Raw genomic sequence first — 15427 nt, 5'->3', positions numbered from 1 at the left:
GTACTTTTTCTAGCTGTACTGATTGCGTTATAAATCGGTTATCCATGGTTTGTTTACATAAAAGAATTTTCTTATGCAAAAGACAAGCCAAAATATCATTTTAAAAGTGACAACGGCAATACTTACAAAACACACAGATCACATTTATATTACACCAAAAAAATTGCTCAGGGCATATATGGCAGGTAAACAGTCACATAATACAAATACACTATTTTTAGTACACACCGAACACTCCTTTAGGGGCAAGTTACATAAGGAATCAGGAACAGTACTCTTCATCTTCAAGCAGTGATGCACTTTCTAAACTAGAGGTACAACACAGCACTATAAATATAGGAGGAAACACGCAAAACTAAAAGGCACATCTCACCACATAACTGTTATCTCCTCCTATGGCTACAATCATTGCTTTTCTCTTTCTTTCCTTGCAAGGTTGCGAAGTTTTTCTATTGATTTGACTTTCGTCGACATTCCCATAGCCCGAAGCTCCGTGCGCAATTCTCCTGCATCCATGTCGTCCGCATTTTGTAGACAGTTTCCTTCGCTCACTTTTTCTTCTGCACAGCGTAGCCTCTTCGCCCGTGTCTCTTGTATAAGTCCCTCAAACCAATACTCTTGGTCCCGCTTTTTATATGCACGGCTAAGTCTGATATTCTCACTCACTTCAAGCCTTTTCGCCAGCTTGAGAGCGTCAGCGGCTGCGTTCCACTTGTTAGACTTCCCATGGCTTTAGCACGTCGTTTTTTTTCTCTAACCCTTGGCTTGAAAACCAACCAAGGCACTTGAACCTTTCGTGCTTTGCGAAAGCGTGGTGCGCGAGAATATGAATGTACGGCGTAACTCTATCGCCACCATAGCCTTTGCAACCTTGGGCTCCTAAATCTAAGAATGTGTGAAAGAATTCTGAGGTTTCTCTTTCTATGCTGTGACCTTCAACATCATTTTCCAGGTAGTACAAAATTTTCCGCATAAGCTTCCAAAGGAGCGAAGTTTTTTCCTCTGTTTGAGGGTGCAATTTCCCGGCCAGTTTTTCAGGCAAAGCCTTCAGCAGGCGCTCACAATCGCCCCCCGATACCGACGTGAATGTTTTTCCCTTGTTTCCTTCATTGGCTTCCCAGACGTGAAATTTAATCCCACAGTTATTTATGGCGTCAACGATGTCCTGAACATGTATGGTCATACAACGTGGGTTGCGGACTTTTTCACGGTAATCTCTGTCTTCTGCTTCCGAAAGCAATCCATCTACAAGGCGGTTAACTATTCTTAACTTCATGTGCAATACATCAGGAATTATTAAATCAGAGTCGAAGTTAAACAATGGCACGTTTTTCATCCCGTTCGCCTCTGCGCAGCAATCAGCTTTCATGTTCTCAAGAGTGCGGATCAAAGGAGGCTCATTAAAGCTCCTGTTACTTGTCAGAGCTGAGCACCTTGTCTGTGTGTTTGCTCGACAAAATGGACAAAGATAGTGTTATGTAGCAGACTGCAGACCCTGAACAACAAGCAAAAATTTCAAATCTGACCCTAGACAGATGCGAATCGGAATCTCGTGGTCCCCTACAGATATGCTACCCCTTCGTGCGACAACATTAATTTCTTTTATCAAATCCCGAAAAGCCTCTCTTATTTCAAAATAACCCTCTGAGATCTCCGCCACACCGAGAAGGCGATGAAGGTTATGGCTTTGTAGCTGCCGCGTTTTGCAAATGATGACGAATGATAATGTTGTCCAGGTCGTGCGTCTACTCACAACGCAGCCATCACCCTCTATTTTTACAAGGAGTGCCTCGCTGGAGATCTCTGTCACACTTATGCCTACATCTTTAGCTAGCTCTTGCGCAGCTAACGCCAAGTCTTCCTCAAATGAAACCTGAGCGCCAGGTGAGGTACCTGGTGTCTTGAAGACAGTTATCCTGCTATCTAGGTGCTCCCTGTAAGAATTTATTAGCCTTATGGTAGGCAGATTAGGGACGCTCGCGGAGAGGTGCTCCCAGAAAACGTTACTGACAAAATGTACGTCCAAGAGGGCTGCAACTTCTCGCAAGCTTTGTTTGTTTGGAGAAGAAAGGGCATTATAGTTAACTTGACCATTGCTGCAGAAACCTCTTTTTACACCGCAATTACAAATAATTTCTCCATTTTCCTTGAATGTTACTTTATGCAGCAGGCCTCTTAAGTCAGTTACGAGAAGCTGGCATACATCTAAGCCGTAGCTCTCTAGTACAGCGTCAAGTGCTTGCGCGATGGAATATCCAGCGGCATTAAGCTTCCTTCGCTGTTTTTTTTTTTTTTTGCACCCCTCGCCGACCATTATTCCTTTGTTCAGTAGCATTGTAGTTTTTTCGGATTTCAGCTTTTCATTTTCCTGCTCTAGGTTAAGAAGCTTAGCCTTATAGGCAGAGACGGTGTCTCTGAGCTCATTTATGGCCTTTTCTGAAACTGTTCCTACTCTTTCGAGTTCTTTTTGCAGAGCACAAATTATGATGTTCTCTATGGATTCTCCGGTATTCGTTTCAGGTGGGCTAGATTGAGACTCGAAGTGAATCTTTATGAACCTTTTATTTTTAAGAAGGACGCTTTCGCACGGCCTGTCAAATTCCTGTAGCGCCTATCCGCAATATTGCACAGTGACGTAAACCGGTCTTCAAAATATTTACCCATAATGGGAAGCCTTACATTCGGGGGCAAAAATGATTGCACAGTTTCAAAGTATGTCTTTCGAAGAAGGTCCTTCTCTTGTCTTGTATTTATAGCTGTCTCATTGTTCAGCGTGAATGTGACACTGCAACTGTCAAAGGTAGCAGACAAGATTATATGGTTATCTGGCGTGGCCATTTCGTGGAGCTATAAACAACAAACTAAATAAAAACTAGAAAATTTGACGAACAAGAAGTCATAGCAGTGGAATAGAGACAGTAACACTCAGTGAGCTAAACAGGTGACACGTTGCACAAAACAAGCCAAAATAACGCGAAATCAAAACAAATAGAACAAAAGTAGAACTCCATGGGAATAAACACTTATCACTGTATTACGATGCGCCAGCAATGATCTTGGTCACGATAAAAACCTGCAAGGTCTCACGAGGAAATCCGCAAGGAAACCTCTTGCAGGACTTCTGAAGTGTTACCCCACCCTTAATTCTGATTGGAAACTCAATCGCCACCGTGCTCCCAAGTTTCGTTTCCCGTATCGACCATGCAGACGGAAGTTGGAGCCTGGAAAAGTCTTGTTCCTCACAGAGTAGCCATTTTTTTTTCTAATGGTTGGCCTTTCCCGTGAAAAGCCCATCGACAAATGTCCTGGTCAAGTTTCACCTTCAGGAGCCCGCTTGATCGACGGCAGTTGGACAGCTTTTTTTGAATTTCGTACACGATCTCTTCAGAGGCAGACTGGAGGCGTCGATTCGGTGGCTTCCTTGGGGATGTGAACTCGCGCAGACAGGCCTCGTTGAGATTCCTCTTAGGCTCCAGGGTACAATGCCATTTGGAGTACCCTTTCCAATGGATCAGGTATCCTTTGCGCTAAATGAAAGACAAATGGAGACATTTTGTCAATACTTTAGGAAACGATTTCATTTATCTGAAGATAGCGGGAGGGGCGGGGGTGAAACCAAAAGTAGGGAAACTGAAACTGAGTCTCAGGATTGTATTTGTCGTGGTACTTATTAGGTTTATAAGATCCGCAAACGCACGTGCACCTTATTACGAGAAAAATTGGCATGTTATCTCTAAGAAACAAAAAAATTGCTGCTGTTAATATGAAGGCGGCAGAGCGTCATCACGACAAACGCTAATACAAATTGTCCTTGGCAATCGCGAGAAAGGCTAATACCTGTGCTACACGGGCACGTTCGAATGACACCTGAGTCGAATGACATTCGCAACTTGGAATGGCATTCGGACTCGACGGACTTCCGCGGCGCTACACGACACTTTCCAAACGCATTTCAAATTTCCTCAGCTCGTTTTCAGTGTACGATGACGACGGCGGCGGTGGTCACACTAGTGCGACAACGACACTATCACGGTCAACAGCAGCATATATGACTGTAGTGGGACAAGTTTTTGAGGCCAACGACACCGACGAATCCGACCGGCGGACTGTCAGCCTTCATGTCCTCGGCAGGCCGGCGGCTGAGCGAGAACACGCTGATGAGGCGACGGTGTGAATATATTCGCCCTTCTACCTTATCCATATTGTTAATAAGCGAAAGGAAGGGTATATTTCACATGTGCACACTCGAACACTCACCAGCTATAAGCGCTTGCCAAATTAATTTTAATCGACGGTGACTCCCTTCCCTTCCGCGACGACTAGGCCTAGCGAGTCCGCAGGGTTACGTCTTCGAATTCGGCGGTTGTGAACAGCGAATTCACAAGTTTGAGCGAACGCAAATGATCGACGAGTGTAGTTTTGACAACAGTGACCTCAAATCAACTATTGCTCACATCGCAGGGCGCGCATACGATGAACGGGAAGCGCCGGTGTGACCCAAACCGCCGAGCACTGCTTTACGACCAGCAGCAGTCGTCGCCGTTGCTACTTTGTGGATAACAAGTTATGCCTTTTCAATTACCGCGAACAGTCCCCAATCATACTTCTGAATAAAGCAGTTTAAAATAAGCTACTGATCGCGTCGGACGAAGTCGGGACATTTAGCGACAAGCGCCGATCGTACACGATGTAAGTAGCCCAGCTGTCACGTGTTTCTCAGGCGAGCGATCGTATCGGCGCTTCCTCCCACAGATTGTCGCACTCCCTTAACAAGCCACGGGTACAACCAGTACAAAAAAGATGAGATTATTTAATAGAACTAAAGCGCAGATTGTGTTTTAAGTCATGCAAACGAGCGCTACCTGTTCGTACGCAGCGTCCTCATCGGCACACTGCTGGAGAAATTTCATGCTCACGCGGTAAATGTTCTTTGGTGCACTATTATCTTCAAGCACTTACGTAGACAGAACACGAGCTATTTGCTAAGCAAAGAGCAGGAAAAAGCGAGCAGCAGGTATCAAAATGAGCAGCCACAGCGAAGCGATGGCGGCGGCAACGCCTATTGTCGGTTCGGGCTGCGTTCGCGTTTCGACGGCATTCCAAAATCTGGAATGTCTCCGCCGAGCTCCGTCGACTCGAATGTCATCCGAACCGAATGCCGTTGAGAAAATTCATGTAGCAGCGTAAGTTCGGCTGTCGAGTCGAATGACATTAGGTTGGAAGGCATTCGAAGCGCCGGTGTAGCAGGGGTATAATACTAAATTCGATATACTAAGGTCGGTGCGACTTACTAATATCACTTCACTTCACTTCACTTTATTCACCTTAAAGACCCCCTTCAGGGGGTATAACATAAGGGGTGGGTTAATATGTTGATCAACAAGTACAAGTCATTTCTTTGAAATAATTGCTTAGCGTATCTGAAAATGCAGACAGGTGTGTGATGGCAGCGATATCGGTGGGGAGGCCATTCCAGTCCACAACAGTTCGGAGAAAAAATGAACCTGAAAAAGTTGCAGTACGCGACACAGGGCGGGCGATCTGAAACGGATGGGCAGTGCGGTGATATATGCGGTTCGGATGAGTAATGTAGGGTGGTTGATTTAGAGAACTATGGAAAAACTTGTGGAGCAAATAAAGGCTGGCAATGCGGCGGCGGTCTGCGAGGCTTTCAAGAGCGGAATTCTTCTTCAGAGCTGGAACGCTGGTGGTATATGAATATGCAGAGTGAATGAAACGAATGGCGCGGTTCTGAACTGATTCGAGTGCATTTGTTAGGTATGCATGGTGTGGGCTCCAGATGGGGCTGGCATACTCAAGTTTGGGTCTGATGAGGGTTTTATAAGCCAGAAGCTTCACGTGTTGCGGCGCATGACGAAGATGACGTTTCATGAATCCTAGAGATCTGTTAGCAGATGATGATTGTGGTAATGTGTGTTCGCCAAGCAAGATCGCTGCAGAGGGTGACACCAAGATACCTAAACGATTGGACGCTTTCTATAAACGAGTTAGCAACTGCATAGGAAAAAATAAGAGGGTTGTGTTGTCGATGAAAGGAAATGAGTTTGCATTTGTTAGCATTTAGCGTCATTAGCCAGAGGTCACACAATTTATGGACGCTGTTAAAGTCGTTTTGAAGGGCCATTTGATCAGAAATGTTAGTGACAGTGCGATAGATTACGCAGTCATCAGCGAAGATACGAATTTTACATGACACATGTGAAGCTAGATCATTAATATATATTAGAAACAAGAGTGGGCCAAGCACAGATCCCTGAGGGACGCCAGATTTAACAGGGGGAGCGCTTGAGCGGTGGTTGTTAATAGAAACGAACTGAGATCGGTTAGCAAGAAATTCTTTAATCCATTGCAGGATATTAGGGTGTAAATTTAAAAGGGCGAGTTTTAGTATTAGGCGCTGGTGAGGTACCTTGTCAAATGCCTTCGCAAAAGCTAAAAATAACGCATCGGTCTGCAAGTTGCGGTCAAGGTTAGCATGCACGTCGTGAGTGAAGATTGCTTGGGTTTCGCAGGAGAGCCCCCTACGAAACCCGTGTTGAGCCGGATCAAGGAAGCTGTTTGAATCTAGAAAGTTTATGATATGGGAATAGATGACATGTTCCATGATTTTGCAAGGCACGCTGGTCAAGGAGATGGGACGATAATTTAGCGGAGAATCCTTTTGACCTGATTTGTGGGCCGGGATGACCCTCCCCACCTTCCAGTCGTCCGGTAAAGTTCCTGTCGACAGCGATTGCAGAAACAGTAATGAGAGATAAATGGCAGAAATGTGTTTTGTGTTTTTCAGTACTTTTGAGTTCATTTCGTCCACTCCAGCGGCTGACGAAAGTTGAATTCTTTCGATAAGGTTTTCGATACCCTGCGCTGTGATTTCGATGGGAGACATTGCTGGCAGTGTTAGAGTAGGCGGAGTGGGCAATGGTGAGGCAGTTTCGTTTGTGAAAACAGATACAAACGCGCGATTAAATATTTCGGCACATTCAGTATCACTGACATCCTCGCCTGCGGCATTCGTTAGAGCGATGATGCGAGTTGCTTGCGGATTTATTATTTCCCAAAACCTCCTGGGGTTATTCGTTAGGATTTTTGGTAGATCAGTTTGGAAAAATGCTTGTTTGGCGCAGCGAATTGCACTATAATACGTGTCCTCGGCCTGATAGTACCTATCCCATGCATCTGCGTCTGGGCTCCGTTTCGCTGCACTATAAAGTCGTTTTTTTTCTTCTTTCTAATCTCTTAAGATTGTGTGAAAACCACGGTTTTTGGTGGTTTGCTCGAAAGCTGATAGAGGGAATAAATTTGTTTGTCAGTTCTTCGATCTTCTTTTTGAAAATCGACCAATTATCATTGACAGACCGGTGATGAAATGTGGATTGAAAATAAGGCAGGAATGCTTCTAGCTCGTTGTTGATTTCTTCGTAATTGCCTTTGTCGTACATACGGATGGTTTTCTTGAACGTTTGGCGGGATGTGGGGGAGAACTTGAACATGGCATGAATAACCTTATGATCACTGATTTCACGCAGGTAAGTAATCGATCATAAACTTTCAGGGTTGTTGGTCAGTATTAAGTCCAGAATATTTGAAGATCCGTGAGCGACGCGTGTCGGTTCAAGCACCATTTGCGTCAGGTTAAAGTTTAAGCATACATCTACGAATTCTCTTGCTTCAGGGTTACCGGTGGTTAGTGGTCCTACGTTTTGCCAATCGATGCCAGGGTAGTTAAAATCGCCTAAGAGAACAATTTGCGTACCAGGGTGTTTTTTAGTAATTTGGACTTGTGCATCGTTCAGGTTAAGCGCGAATCCTGGGTTGCTGTTGGGGGCCCTGTAGCAGACGCCAAGTAGAACTGTTTCCGGTGGAGCGCGACATTTTAACCACAATATTTCTAGATCTGAACTAATGTTAACATGAGAACAAGATATTTGGTTGTTAATGGCAATAAGAACACCTCCTCCGCGTGTGCCTTGACGATCATTGCGGTAAACATTGAAATTTGGCAATTCATCCAGAATTTCATTATCTGTCACGTCGCTTGTCAGCCACGATTCAGTTAAGATTAATATGTTGCTGCCTGAAGATGACAGGAGATTAGACAAGGCTTCGCGCTTTGGAAGGAAACTGCGTATATTGGTGTAGATTATGGAAAAAGAAAGATTAACTCGACGGGTAGCCTGTGGTTGCTTGCGCGCAATCCGACGGCGACATGATTCCTATGCGATTTCTTTCACGGTCTGTGTGTCTTGGTCAAACATATAACGTTTTGGTCCCATGTGCAGCGTTTTGTATCGAAGGGAAAAGGGTCCTGACTTGGTTCTGGCGAAAGCCACAAGGTGTTTTCGGGCATTTCGGACGGGCCGAGAAAAATCTTCGCCGATACTGAAATCTGTATTTTTAAGCTTAGGGCCATTCGAAAGAATGACGCCTTTGGTTTTGAATGCAGACAGCTTCACTATTATAGGTCTTTGGCGGTCAATGCTGTGACGGCCAAGGCGGTGTGCGCGCTCTATGTCTTTAGGGTCGATTGCGAGGTTCAAGCTATCAAGGCAGTGCTGGATTATTATTTTTTCTGATTGGTCATATGATTCTTTCTCATTTGGGTCGGGAAGTCCATAGAATACTAGATTGTTTCTTCTTGAGCGGTTCTCAAGATCATCCAGACGTGTGTCTATCTCGGAAAGCTGGTGGGTCGTTCTAGCAGTGCTGGTTTGAAGTGTTTCGATTTCTGTTCGCAGGCTACTAATTACCTCAAATTGGGTTTCAATATTCGCAATTCGTTCGCTTAGGGCAGATATTGTTTTATCTGTTGTTACTAGTTGATTTTTCAGGCCTTGGACTTCAGAAATAAGTTTTCTCTGACCAGCGCTCAACTTTTGCAGTTCGGCCAAAACAGCATCAGTATTAGGTGGTCCCGGATTTGTTTCAACATCGCCCGATAGTAATAGTAAAGCACGAATCACATTGACACATTCAACAGCAAGGCAGAAGCAGCCCTGTGGGCTCGGCAGCTGCACCAGACAATAATTACTAGATTTCTTAGCAAAAAGAGTATATGGAACACCGACCTGCATGACGAAGGTAAGCGGATTAGCGGTCCGTGCAGTGGCACAGCCAATCCGCCTTGGCACAGCCGCAAAGCCCACAGTGTGCCGAAGGTGGGTGTCGCCGTTTTATAGCTGACGCAAACGGTGCTGTCGGTGACGATGGGGCCGCCGACGCCGCTTGTTTGGTCCAGTTTTCGAGAGGTGGCGTTGCCAGGGGCTCCCAAGTGTCGGTGGCGACCGGGTGACGAGCACAAATTTCGCCTTCTTGGTGTGGCGTCCAGATGCCTGGAACGATGCCAGGTGGTCTGGGCGTCAAGACTGGCAGGAAAGCGAAGGCGATGATTTGAGCAAAGACCTGCATGACGAAGGTAAGCGGATTAGCGGTCCGTGCAGTGGCACAGCCGCAAAGCCCACCGATGCCGGCACGCAATACTGCGCGAAAATGTTGTGACCCATAACAGAAGCGCAACAAACATTTTTATAACAACATTACAGAAAACGATATGTACATGAACTTGTACATTTTTGTGAATGATACGATGTTGTCTTGCTCGGGACTAGTCCGGTGCAAAGTGGAGCAAGTGCATTTGAATATGGGAATGCAGTTTGCACCTCGTTCCCAAACCGGGTGAAAACAGACACAACTATTAGACTAAATGATGCGTGAGTGGAGTAAATATAAGTGACCCTCAATGTTGTTTTATTCCCTACCATATGCATACTGTCCTTAACATGTCTGTGTGTTCGGTGATAGATGAATCATCCACACTTAAAGCAGATAATCTAATACAATGCGTAATTATTTTTTGTTCTTGCGTTGCCGTTATTTTAAATGGAGCGAGTTTTCCAGGGTACCTTTTCAACAATCTCTGAAAGACCATTACTTAGGTTTCAAACTTAGTGCTGCAGATGGAATAAATGCACTTTATTTTTCTGATGAAGTATATGGCTGCACATACCAAAGTCAAACCACAGGTAATGACTAAATGTACCCAGCAGTGCGTTACAAATATAAAAAAGGTTTTAATGTTACAATATTCAAACAAAAAAGTTAAAAACTTACCGTTTTCGCGATGACTCTCTCGACGGAGTGGTACATCAGTTGCTTCTGGCAGAAAGGTGAGGCTGCAGTTGCTGGGTGAGGACGAATGGTGTTCAGCATCTGGATGGTACTGTATTTATAGTACGCCAGCGAACAACCTAGCATAAAAACAGCGTCAAGGATTCGGGATCACGTGCAAGGCTCACGTGCTTTCCCTTTTGTCCCAAGACGCCTCCCGGAAACTAAACATCGCGAAAGAATTCCTTTTTTTTGGAATTTTGCTTTACCTTCCGACGAAATCGGTTGTGTAAACCAAAGCATTGTCACTTTCTTTACAGCGGGGAGAGACCTATCCCTGGGGTAAACAGCGTGACGTCAAAGGGGAAAGGCCCGATGAGCAGAACCGTCAAGTTTTTCTTCTAAACTGACTTTGCACGTGACGAGCACCTGCTACCCACCCATGTCAAAACGCGCATTCCAGCTGCCTGAGTCGAAGAGACAAAGGCGGCTATGGGAAAAGCCAAATACCTATGTGTCCCCCTCATTCCCAGCCCATGTTCTTTCAGCTGGTTGCCGACGCCATTTATTATTCGCCATTTTTTATCTACTTTATTACCGTGCTCCCTGTTTTCCTCTTTTTTTTTTGGTGCGTCTCTGTCAGGAACTCTGTCAGGCGCGTCAGTCCTATATTAGTACTGTTGAATGTGGGCGAGTAATTCTCACTATCCAAGCGGCTTTGCCTCCCCAAATCTCTCGCGGCGCACAGAAGAAAGAGTTGCCGTAGTGGAGGTGTCCAGATTTCAGCCACCTGGGGATCTTTCTTAAGCGTGCACTGAGATCGCACAGCACACCGGTGGTGCTCAATGAATGAGGGAAAAATCATGTAGAATGGTACAATTAGCCTGAGCCATAACTGTGTTCAGGAAAAAACATGACAGCTTGACTTTGTAAGCTGCCGAACGACAATCTTTCGGCTTTTCATTGCTCAGCCTTTTGGCGAAGATCATAGCATCAAAGCGCGGCCTTGTGGTAGAGCATCCGCCTCACATTCGGGAGGTGCTGTGTTCGATTCCCAGTGCTGCCGGGTACCAACTGGTTTTAATATTTCCCCGCCATGGCGCTCGGCTCACCTAGGGTGAGATGCTTGGGAGAAGGGTCTTTGACCAAACCGTTGCCTTGATGGATCAGAGATAAGTTCCGCCGTCGAGCAACCCTAAATCCACCTCGTGCGGTAGAAGCCCATCTTTTTTTTTTTAACCCGTCATGCACACCTGCCGATGCGTGTGAGCCAGCCACAACGGTAGCAAGCAAATACCGCTGCACTTTAATCGAAGGGGGTTTGTGAGCGGAGAGAGCTATGGCACATCTCTCTTGAGGCTAGAGAAGTGAATGTTGTAAGTTTTGTAACTGGCACAAGGCGAGAGTTTTGGACTGCGGGTTTTAACCACGTGGAGACGCACAAGGCAAGAGCTTTGGACTGTGGGTTTTAACCACGTGGAGACGTTTTTGTGCCCGCATTTGACGGGAATTTTGAGGCGCAGGCTATCCTTCCCACGCAGTGCACCCCTCGAGAGCCGAGCACTAGGCCGGGGGACCGCCTGTTCCCATTGAATTAATTGGCTGGTGGACCGGAGGCCGCGGGAATCGTACCCACGACCTCCCATAGCCGAGGCGAGCACTCAAGCACGAGGCCACGGCTGCGGTGGAGATGCTCTTGTCACACTTCAGACACTCAAAAGGCGCATGACGTGATGTGGCACCGTTGAGAAACATTAATGACAGAAAAAATAGATGAACAGCAGCTTAAGCTACAACAAGAGTGAGAGCATTAACAAGACGACCTCTTCCACACTCCCTTGTGACACCTCCAGCTGTGGAATGCTGCCCCAGATGCAGCATTCTTGATGGGACGTGGCTCGCTTAACTCTTGTGTATCGGTTTCATCACAATGGAATCCCTGGCCATAACGGACCCACAGATGCTGGCACATTTCAACTAGAAATCTGTGCAGGAATTTTAGCAGCTTTCTCCCTTCCCACTAGATGAATAGTGCCTGGGTGATCCGGAGTCTTAGATTTGGAAGTTTGTTAAAATTATGCTCACAAGTTTTTGCTTTCTTTTAATGGTTCATAAGAGTGGTGGCCATATGTGCTGACATTACATGTGCTTTCACAGAAGAAACAAACAACTCTACTTTGAGAAAATTCTGGAAAATTTCTAAATGGAACACTCTGCATGCTTTCAGGGGCTCCATACACTGCTCATTGTACTGCAAAAGAATATTTCAGGCTTTCAAGAAGGAACCCTTGAACAAGAGGGCTGACAAAGGTTGGTTTGCTCATTACTGCCTTTTACTGCCTTTCCAATGAAGGCACACACTGGCATCCCTTTCGATAGCAGCAATGCCACAGGACAAGCACCAAGCGATTTCCACAAAAAGTAACAGCTTTTTACGACCTCGTCATTACAGCTCAAACCGCAGGGAAACTAACCTCTGTTTGTTTGTTTCTGCAATAGCCTACAAGATTGACGAGGCCTGAGAGCAAGATATACAGATTTTGATGCCACACTGGGGTGGCGTGGCACCTCGCATCAGTATACTGAAAGTGCATGAATTCTGCACATTACTATGACAACGGCTTATTCCACAGAAAATACTTTTGAGCGTAGCTGTGCCTATTCATATGCACCAGACCAAATTTAATGAGTGTGGCAACCTGTATAGAACCAACCAGTATATACAATGCTCACTTAATTCAAGGCAAGAAAAAGACAGCTAAAACAGACAGGCTGCCATGCCTAATACTCATCAGAAGCAAAAATATGTCATGCCAATAAGAACGGACCGTGTGCTGGACACTCACAGTATCGTTAAAACTCGCAGCAGATCTCTGCGTTAATTTCAGTCCGTCCTTTTCCTAGACTTGACCACTTTCTTGATGGCATCCCTCAAAGCTCCCCCGATTTTTCCAGGTAAACGAAATTCCTCTTGACAATTCTAGGTTGCTAGACACCCTTTAAAACTGCTACAGCCCTTCAAAGAAATACAGTAGAACCTTGCTGTTCTGTTCTTGGTTCATGTAACCTGCAGAATCACTAAACCAAAAATTATGCGTGTTGTGCTATTTTGATTCACAATACAAATCCTGGATAACTTTTTGAAATGATTCCCTGGTATACATGTCCATAATTTTGCCAAATTCTCACCATATGATGCATTCAGGGACCAAGAGAAAATGCCAGCCAAGCTAGTCATCATTTTTGGATGCTTTGCCCACATGCACCTGAGCACTGCGGAGAACACGGCGCTGCTGCCCTGCACAAAGGCAAGGACACAAAGCATCTTAAGAGTAGCTGCGGCTCTTCCACAATGCACAACTGTAACGGGACAAAGTAACTGAGAACGGTAAGAAATAGTTGATGGACTGGACATGCCATGAAAATTCACCCCCACGGTAAACAAATATATGGAAATAACTTGCAAACGCTAGAAAAGGAACTTTTCAAAATTTGTGCCAGCACATTCACAAAAGTTTTAATGAAGTGAAAGTGCCAATAAATGCCAGGGACTAGGAAATGGCACATAGAGACAGTCACGTGCAGACCAGCAAACAAATTTTTCATAGGGGCTAATTCAAGCTTGTTGCTAAAACATTGCATTCATAACATCCAAAAAAAAATATGAAGGGGAAAGGGGGGGAGACTAAAAAATGAAAGGGAAGGTGGCACAAACCATTGCCTTAAAAATGCAAAAGGCGTTGTTTCGTACCATTTGCAGAAGCTATCATGTCAGGATTTCGCATTCATTGAAAAGCAGTGTGCAATCACCTTGAAATCAGTGTGTGCCAGGTTAGCCAGCAATTAAATTACTGTAATATAATTACAGTAATCAAATTACTTTTCTCGGTAATTTATAATGTATTTCGTTACTTTTGTGGCCTGGTAATTTAGTAATGTAATGAACTACTTTCAAGCAGTAATTTCACGGAAAAGTAATCAATTACTAGCAATATTACTTTTGCTGCATACCGAGTTCATGCTTCTCGTACCTGCCATGCTTTGGCCTCGCGTTTGTGGAGATGAGCATCTACAAAGCAAAGATGCAGTTTATGGGGGTTTAACGTCCCAAACCAATCGACTATGGCTATGAAGGACGCCATAGTGAAGGGCTCCGGGAATTTTGACCACCTAGGGTTCTTTAATGTGCACTGACATCACACAGTACATGGGCCTATAGCATTTCGCCTCCACCGAAATGAGACTGCCGCAGACGGGATCAAACCAGAGTCTTTCGGGTCAGCAGCCGAGCACCATATAACCAATAAGCCACCGCGGCGACTCCCAAAGCAAGAATAAATTACGGACACACTAGAGACTACTTCCATGCTTTGAAGGCGAAAAACATTCACTTTTTAATTTATATTGTTTCCTTCTTTTCTAGTGTCACGAGTGAGTGCGAGACGCCGCGGCAAGAAGTCAAACCGCCAAAGAAACCACGGCACGCAGCGGACGAAACCGACATAGACACTGGGAGGGAACGGAGCAGACGGCGCAAAGTGCGCGCGTCTGCGCGGAAGCAATAATCGTTTACGTGGAGACGGAGGAAAAGCAGACGGCGTGGGCGCACAGCTCCGGAAACTGCAAGTGCGTGTGAATCCACGGCCGCGAAGATACATGGGCGCAACGCACCCGCGGGGAGAGGAGAACGGTATGCAACGGCATCCCCTCCGTGCGGCCGTCCCGAGTTGAGACAAAGGGACTCGAGCTTTGACGCCGGTGTAGGAAACATGCACCGAGGCTGCCCTCCTGGGCCGACGCAACCCCGGCAACGATCCGGACCATCAAGACGCTCCTTCGGCTACGCTCCGGAGGCCCCGGCGAGGTCTCCTCTAGCGACATTCCTCACCACCAACCACTTTGAGTACCGATTGGACTGTTTTCATTATTCTACATTGACTCAAAAGACTCTAATTAGAACTATTTGGCGTTATTCTTAACACCACCTGCGCGTGGAAACTCTGACTGATTTGTGCATGCTTATCGATGTGATGTAAACCACCTTTTTATTATTCAGTTTTGCAGTTGATGTGCATTGTTTGATTAAATCTTGTTTTTGGAGACGTACACCTCTCTGGTTCTGACTCACGTTCTCGACAGATAGCGACAAAATTAATGGCGAGCCTGCCAGGATCCACTTTCGTCATTCTGTCTTAATGTTAATGTCAACACGCTTGTGTTCGTGCTAAAACCAGAGAGATGGACCTCCACAAGATTATGTTGAGAGCCGAAAAGCTCGGGTTCACGAAAGAGGAGACGATGT

General features: G+C 45.6%; 1 protein-coding gene across 2 annotated transcripts; it reads right to left on the bottom strand.

Moving 5' to 3' along the window:
- On the bottom strand, window positions 1-12553 carry LOC144096693 (uncharacterized). Of its 2 annotated transcripts, XR_013306813.1 has the most exons (3): window positions 10129-12553; window positions 9087-9420; window positions 1-3527 (listed from the first exon to the last, which is right to left on the bottom strand). XR_013306813.1 is itself a non-coding variant. In XM_077629533.1 (2 exons), the coding sequence occupies exon 2, from the start codon at window positions 9090-9092 to the stop codon at window positions 8235-8237; it is 858 nt and encodes a 285-aa protein (XP_077485659.1). In that variant the 5' UTR covers window positions 9093-9420; window positions 10129-12553; the 3' UTR covers window positions 8070-8234. The 2 variants fall into 2 exon arrangements, 1 of the variants encoding a protein (XP_077485659.1); XM_077629533.1 differs by lacking the exon at window positions 1-3527 and having other exon boundaries at window positions 8070-9420.
- Between the last annotated feature and the right edge of the window lie 2874 nt (window positions 12554-15427).

The sequence above is a fragment of the Amblyomma americanum genome, chromosome 7 (assembly GCF_052857255.1).
Source record: "Amblyomma americanum isolate KBUSLIRL-KWMA chromosome 7, ASM5285725v1, whole genome shotgun sequence".
NCBI lineage: Eukaryota > Metazoa > Arthropoda > Arachnida > Ixodida > Ixodidae > Amblyomma > Amblyomma americanum.
The sequence above is the reverse complement of the archived record's forward strand: the minus strand, read 5'-3'. Positions and strand labels throughout refer to the sequence as shown.